Source organism: Pundamilia nyererei, unplaced genomic scaffold (assembly GCF_000239375.1).
Source record: "Pundamilia nyererei isolate P.nyererei 1_Seehausen unplaced genomic scaffold, PunNye1.0 scaffold00164, whole genome shotgun sequence".
NCBI lineage: Eukaryota > Metazoa > Chordata > Actinopteri > Cichliformes > Cichlidae > Pundamilia > Pundamilia nyererei.
Window position 1 is genome coordinate 377,377 of NW_005187565.1, and position 7,794 is coordinate 385,170.

General features: G+C 38.3%; 1 protein-coding gene across 2 annotated transcripts in view; it reads left to right on the forward strand.

Annotated features, from left to right (window-relative positions):
* tsnare1 (T-SNARE Domain Containing 1) overlaps positions 1-7,794 on the forward strand; it is a 278,062-nt gene that overhangs the window by 114,676 nt on the left and 155,592 nt on the right. For both annotated transcript variants that reach the window (XM_005745725.1, XM_005745724.1), the window contains exons 3-4: positions 4,129-4,206; positions 5,679-5,748. In XM_005745725.1, the coding sequence (XP_005745782.1) occupies positions 4,129-4,206; positions 5,679-5,748 (148 nt within the window). The remainder of the gene's footprint in view (positions 1-4,128; positions 4,207-5,678; positions 5,749-7,794) is intronic.

Here is a 7,794-nt window from a genome sequence, read left to right on the forward strand (position 1 = left end):
TTTTTTTTTTTTATGTATGTATATGTGTATAGGGTTAGGGTTAATATCTTATTACAGCAATTAGAGCATGCTGTAGTTATTACAAGTAATGCGCTGTAGTGGTTTTTATTGTATCTATTTAATAGACTCCAATTTGTTAATTTAAATGGAGAGACCTCTTCACACACTAAGGTCAATTATGGTGTTCCACAGGGTTCAGTGCTAGGACCAATTCTGTTTACATTATACATGCTTCCCTTAGGCCAGGGGTGTCAAACTCAATTGCACAGGGGGCCAAAATTCAAGGCACACTTTAGGCCACGAGCCAAACAAGATAAACATTTATTCAACACACTAAAACAATGTTTTTTAAACATAAATATGACTAAAAACTGACAAGAATATTATTCCAGAGCCTTCGGTTTTCAGGCCCCTCTTCTGTGAAACCAGCTTCCAGTTTGCATTCAGGAGGCAAACACTATCACTACTTTTAAGATTAGGCTTCAAACTTTACTTTTTGCTAAAGCATATAGTTAGGGCTGGACCAGGTGACCCTGAATCCTCCCTTAGTTATGCTCCAACAGGTGCAGGCTGCTGGGGGATTCCCATGATGCATTGAGTATTTCTTTGCGTTAATAGACCTCTCTGCACTGAATCATACTTGTTATTAATCTCTCTTCCACAGCATGTCTTTTGTCCTGTCTTGCTTCTCTCACCCCAGTAGGGCGTCGTTCTGCCTGAGGTTTCTTCCTGTTAAAAGGGAGTTTTTCCTTCCCACTGTCACCTAAGTGCTTGCTCATAAGGGGTCATTGTTGGGTTTTTCTCTGTATGTGTTACTGTAGGGTCTACCTTACAATATAAAGCACCTTGAGCGACTGTTGTTGTGATTTGGTGCTGTATAAATAAATAAATTGAAATTGAAATGAAACTGGTCTTATGACCATTCCACTCTTGGCTCAAACAAATCTCTTCTGCTTGTTGCTTTTCCTTTGTAGTGGTTTCCTAGCAAGGCTGCTACTGGAACTCTGTGTGCCATTTATCTGGGCTGTAATCTGAGCTGCTGTTAATTTGCCATTTCTAAATCTGGTGACTCGGATTAATTTATACTCAGCAGCAGAGGTGACTCTTGGTCTTCCTTTCCTGGGGCGCTCCTCATGTGAGCAAGTTTCATCACAGCGCCTGATTGTTTTTGCGAGGGACACATTGGGGACACATTCAAAGTTTTAGCAATTTTCCAGGATGACTGACCTTCAGTTCTTAGGGTAATGATAGGCTGTCATTTCTCTGTACTTAGCTGATTGGTTCTTGCCATAGTATGAATTCTAACAGTTGTCAAATAGGCTTCTGGCCACACAACTGATGGTCCCAACCCCATAAAGAAGGTAAGAAATTCCACAAATGAACCCTGACAAAGCACACCTGTGAAGTGAAAACCATTTCAGGTGACTACATTATGAAGGTCATTGAGAGAAGGCCAAGGGTTTGTGAACAAAGCAAAGGGTGGCTACTTTGAGGAATCTAAAATGTAGGACATATTTAGAGTTATTTAATAATTTTTTTCTTTGCTACATAATTCCATATATTTTGCTTCATATATTTAATATCTTCAGTATGTATCTACAATGTAGAAAGTAGTAAAAATAAAGAAAAACTATACCCAAACAGTCAAAATATTGGAAACTTTAGGCATTTTTTAAATATGCTATAAAATAAAAGCATGAAATGATTACAAAAACACTGATGACGACCCTAAATTGAACCACTATCAAGGCTTGAATTACCTCACACACCTGTACTACAGGCCTATAAAACTAATAAAGTAACTCTAATAAATTTAAATTAATAACATGCTGTTTGAGACAGAACGAAGGTTTAGTTACTGAGGTTCTCTGTACTTAGATACCTCTCCTGTATTGTATATTCTCTTATTCTCTTTGACGCTGTAAAATCGGGCATCTAGGGCAACCTGAGTATGAAGCTTCGATAAATTCAAAGATCTGCAATACTAGAAGCTGGTATGGGTGAAGCAGCAGAAGGACTAGACAATGAATAGCACTGATGCCATTGCAGAGTTTGTCTTTTGATGAACAGTTACAAGAAAAATAATTGCAAACTTTTTGGATTTGTCAGAATTTCTAAAAAGTCTTCGAAACTATACAAAACTGTTATTGACACTAAAGGGGGTTCAGTGTGCTCTTTACTTTTTCCAGACCACTCTATTAAGTTGCTACTGCTTTTCATTAAAAACACATAACTAGCATAACTTTTGGTGTGTTATTTGGTAAGCCAGATAGTATTTGTTTGTAACTGTACTGTTACAGTTTTCACTCACTGACTGAATACATTTTAGTGTTTAAACCATTGCAAACTACCAATTCTACTTTGAACAAGCACAATTATTTTGGATTTGCGTGACCAGACAAGTTTATATATCTGCTGTACTGCAGATATAAATTAAAACTGCACTCATTGTTGAAAACTGAGTACAGTGCTTAGCTCCACAGTTTACTCAGTATTATATGATTTGCCCTCAGTACATTTGCAGTGTGCCCCCAGTATCCCTTCCCCTAGTCTTCCTGTGTACAGAGGGCAGGCATACTTTCTATAGGGCCCCTAAACTTCATGCCAGCACTGGTCACCCACTCTATGGGCAGTCCACTGTGGGCCAAGGTGGACAATGCTTGTGTTAAGATGTGTATGTGTGTGTCTGCTGAGCTAACATTAAAATGCATTAAGGGTCTTTCAGTTGAAAAATGACCCATTTCCAAATGTATCAGAATCTTGTAACACTGCTCAATTGACTACATGCCAGCATGTTATTGCCTGCACGATTTGTCAGTGTAGCTCAGTGGGTACAGTTAATGACTTGTGATCTAAAGGGAGATCTCCTAGTTCTTGCTCTGTTTCGCACCATGAATATCTGTTTCCTTGGTTTGTCTCTGACTTCACCTCTGTCTGCATGTCTCTCCTTATTTCATGCCAATATTTGATCCCCCGCTCCTCTTATCCTTTGACTTTAGAGCTTTCTAACACCTCTACCTTTTCTCTATACCTCTATAATTTTGACCATATCACTAGGGAAAAAAGCCAATTGCAGTCATTTCTGGCTGCAGTATCTGACAAAAGGATGGGTGAAATGGCTGGCGTGAGAAGCTTATGCAGGTTGTGATGTTGATCTCAGCCTGCTGTAATGGCACCGGGCCATTAACCCTCCCTGTCATTTGCAATGACATGTGCTTTTGAACAAGGAAAATAGCTCTGCCCATATAACTTATACAGCAGACTCTCAACTCCCACAGCCAGCCTGTGGCTTAGTGCCATGCCATTTTCCCTGTCCAGACTATCATCATCACTGCAGTTACATTGTACCTAAGAGGCTCCTGCAGTCTTTGATGTCCATTCATTTTCCAATTCTATTCACTATCATAACAATGTACAGTCTTTTATTATAATTCATGTAAATGTCAGTTCCTCTACTATAACACACTTTAATGATATATCATTACTTAATTAATTCAACTTCAATGTGACAGTTCTTTAAATTCTTTATATTTGTTTGTTGATCTCATTTTGACAGGTCAGCTTGGTCTCAAAAAAGTCCTACTGATAATGAAGAATTTTTAAACAGTTTCTCCATGCTAAGTACATAACCAGCCATTTGCCAAAGTCCAACTGATGAATCCTTTGTATTCCTATTAACAGTATATTCTGGTTGTCACCAACAATAGTCTTGTCAACCAAACCAATTCAGATCAGGCACTGGTTGCTCTTTTTCATGAAATCTGAAGAATGTGGGATTCTACCAGCCAGTCGTGGGGGGCATCTTCAGGCCATTGTTGCTTGTCATTTGTCCCGTGGCTCTGGTTGAGGCAAAAAAAAAAGTGCATCTGTTGTGTTGGCATATATTACAACATAGAAGCGGGATAAAAACAAACCCGTTCCAGTACCTCAGATGCCACAGTTCTACAGTGAGGTAATGAGAAAATCCAACCCACTGGACAGACAGACTCTTGTGGAAATGTTCAAACCTAGATATTGTTTTGGTTTTTGGTTCATTGCTGTCATTCCTGCTGTTACAATGTTGTCTGCTCCATGCTTCACTGAGCTAAGAAGTGTGTGCTCATATTATGTTTTGTTTTTTTTCTAAAGCCACACAGGTCAGCCCCTCAGAACTGCAAGATGTGTTTCAGGAGACCTCCTCCAATATCTTCCAGATCAACGCCAATGGTAAAATGAGTGTCTGTGCTTTATTTTAAAAACTACTGAATAAGTATATTTTTAGTAGTGCTCTGTTATGAATTCTACCATTAGTCTATGTCTATGTCTGAACACAGATCAGGCCACACTAGTTTTGTGAGATTAGGGTTAAATGTATTGCTTCGATATTAAGATTAGATAAAATTAGATTAGAGGTTAGAATTACAATGAGGACTATATTAGGGTTAAATTGTAACATTTAAAACTGGCATGGCTTAAATTTGGAATTGGGGTAATTGGTTTTTAAAATTAGAGTAGGTTTGTGGATAAAAATCCAATTTAAGATTAGTCAATGTGTCTTGGAATACTGATAGGATCAAAACTTTACAGAGTAGTTTTGGAAATTGAAATTAACTTCAATTTCTTCTGAAACTTTTCATTTCAGAGCTATGTTTGAATTCATGGTTGAAATAAGTTTCATGTTTACTTTGGCATTAATTCTGGATTTAAGATCAAGGCCACCACTGGGGCGATCGTGGCTCAAGAGTTGGCACTTCATCTTGTAATCGGAAGGTTGCCGGTTCGAGCCCCGGCTCTGACAGTCTTGGTCGTTGTGTCCTTGGGTAAGGCACTTCACCCGTTGCCTACTGGTCAGAGGCGCCCCAGTGGCGCCAGTGTCTGGCAGCCTCGCCTCTGTCAGTGCGCCCCAGGGCAGCTGTGGCTACAGCTTTGGGGTCCTTAGGAACTAAGTAAAGCGCTACACAAATACAGGCCATTTACCATTTCACTATTTATTAGATGTGAACTGAAATATGAAAATGCTGCATATGGTATAAAAGTTATAGCTTGGTTTCCATTTAGTGAGAGATAATGCCATACTGTATCCTCTGTGTTTTAGCTTTGATAATATTTTTTGGGTTAATTTAATGCTAAGTTTAGTCTGAGGTTATTTAAAGATTATAACTAACAACAGATTTATATTTGAGTTAAGGCAAATTTATATTTTGGTTTTAGGTTTGAGTTTTAAAAGTGGTACTTTTAAAACTAAGGATGAAAGATTAGTAGCTGGGTTTTATTTCAACCTAATTTACACATCAAGTTAAAAAATTTTATGGGTTTAATTTAGAATTGAGGTCAGATCAAGTAGTAATAATATCCTGAAAAATTCAATAATGGTTAAGTAGTTTAATCAGTTTAAATTCTGTTAATTTGAAGATAAAATGTTAATTTGGTTTGGTCAGATTTAAAGTTGAGTTAAGGGTATCTAAAAATACAGCTAAGTGTGGAAACAGTGTGAGAGTTGAAGTGAACTACTTTTGCTTAGGATTGGGATCATCTTGATAAGACATTTTATCTACCTTAACAGAGACTTAACAGGGACAGAATAGATGTTGAAATGATTCAAATTTCAGCGAAGTTTTTCTTTCAAATCAAGTGTGAAAGAGTATTTGTGAGGCCTGAATACACCTCTTAACATTTGTATCATCCATTTGTTCCTCCAGTGGTCACACTAGAGAAAAATCTTCAGTCACTGGGAACGTCTAGAGATACCGCAGAGCTCCGACAGAGTCTGTGAGTAGCACTCACGCCATATAAAACCACATACTTTGATTCTACATACTTGCTGATCCACTTCAGTGTAAGAGTTACATTTATCTCCGCTGTCCAGAAAAGTGCTTATTTTCTTTTTGTTTCACCACCCTCTTATGTATTGATTGTTCTTTTTTAGTTGAGCTGCCAGCAATTACCAGATTCAACACTGATGACAAAGTGTCCAATCTAAGATGATTGCATCTGTTTAAAATGCATTACATCCCACTGTGATTGCTGGCATGTCATCAATTCTATTGAACACTTTTTTATGATCGCCTTGGAGACTTACTGACAATGCTTGGCTGCTTTTATTTTCAACTTCCCATTTTCCTTGCACGGTATTGATGCGGCGCCTCCGACTGATGCAAATTGCATCCAGTATGGTGGTTTGTGTTATTCAGTTGTTCTCACTGTTTGTTCAAGAGGCTTTGTAGTTTGTCAGAAATGTAACTTTTAGAGCTCATTATCTAGATGCTTCTGTTTTGATTGGCATATTTTGTGGATGCAACAGTTATCTGCTGTCACCAGTGATAAAGTTAGGCACAAAGTGATTCATTTTGCATATTATGGGCACATTCACAAAGAGCATGCTTAATGACATTATGGTTTTGGCTAATGCTTTCACCTTGCCAGTCTGCTGATTCTAAAGTTTTCTGCCACTGCAAGGGGTAAAGGCTTTAATTAGCAATTATCCGGTGAAAACGAACAACATACCTCTTGACCTCTTTGTGGCCACACTGTTGCTTTATTTTTTTGCAACTCTTATATTATACATAACTAATAAACAAAAAAAGCGCTTTACTTTGACATTTAACAATAAGAACATCTTTTGTACATTTATTACACAAAGCAGGCACCATGTGGAGCATTCTTGACAAGGGGCTATTGACTGACCTGTTATTTTTGTTGTAAATGCCTATTGAACTGTTGTTTTCCTCCTGGGATTCTATTGACTTAGATGCATTTTAAATAAAGGCAGTACTTGTAAGGTTAGCATGAAAGTGTTGATCTGAAAAAAGCAAAAACCAAGAACATGGCTCAAATGTCAGCCATTTCTCCATTTTTAATAACACACAATGTTGAAGAATTGAGTATGTTATACTGTAGTATGTGGTCAGGAGCCTTTTAAACAACAAGCCTTATCTGAACATCAAGTTTTTTTTGTGAAAGGCATTAGGTACTGCAGCTATAAAATATAGTTAAAGGGAAGTTAAAAATGCTGGAAGAAAGTAAAATTATAATTTTACTTTCACCTAATTCTGTTATGGTAAATGCAGATGGACCCAGGAAGCAGAACGCACGGAGGCAGAGTTGCGGTGAAGACAGTTTATTTACAGTGAGGGGGAGGTATTTACAAGGACAAAACATATACAGTGTATGAATGGGGACGCAGAGCCAGGACGTGCAGGTGACGAAAACACACACAGGTAGTGCACTCGATTTGGTACTGTTTGATGCCAAAACCTCCAGACGGAAAACAAACCAGTCGAGGCAAAATCCTAGGGAGGAAACAAAACTTACAGTCACCAAAATAATCCAAGGGCTCCAGCAGGCAGGGGCAGAATTTCAGACGCTCCAAAAAAACGCCAATACTCCGACACTAGTCTTCTGTCAGGTAGCTCCTAAAGAACACTTCTGAGGAAAGCATCTGATGAGAAACAGGTGTGCCAGGTTCAGTGACTCACTGCCCCGCCTACCTATACAAAAAGGGAGGCACCAAAAAACACATACAGACAAAAACACCACATAACCAGAACCCAACTCCTAAAAAATTCTAGTAATGACCACACATTAACCAAAGAAAACTGGGCTATTTACGGATTCAGTGACTTCTTCAGGATGAAAAAAGTACAGTGTAGGATTTATATTGGAAAGTGTCTATAGAGATTGAAAATGTGACATCACTCAGGGGTAAAACCGTAAAGAATTCTGGGAACTCGTGGCAAGAGGTACTAGCGCACGCAGGCTTTCAATTGAAATCAGTTATACAGCGATAAAAAGAAACACAAAAAATGGCAAGAAGCT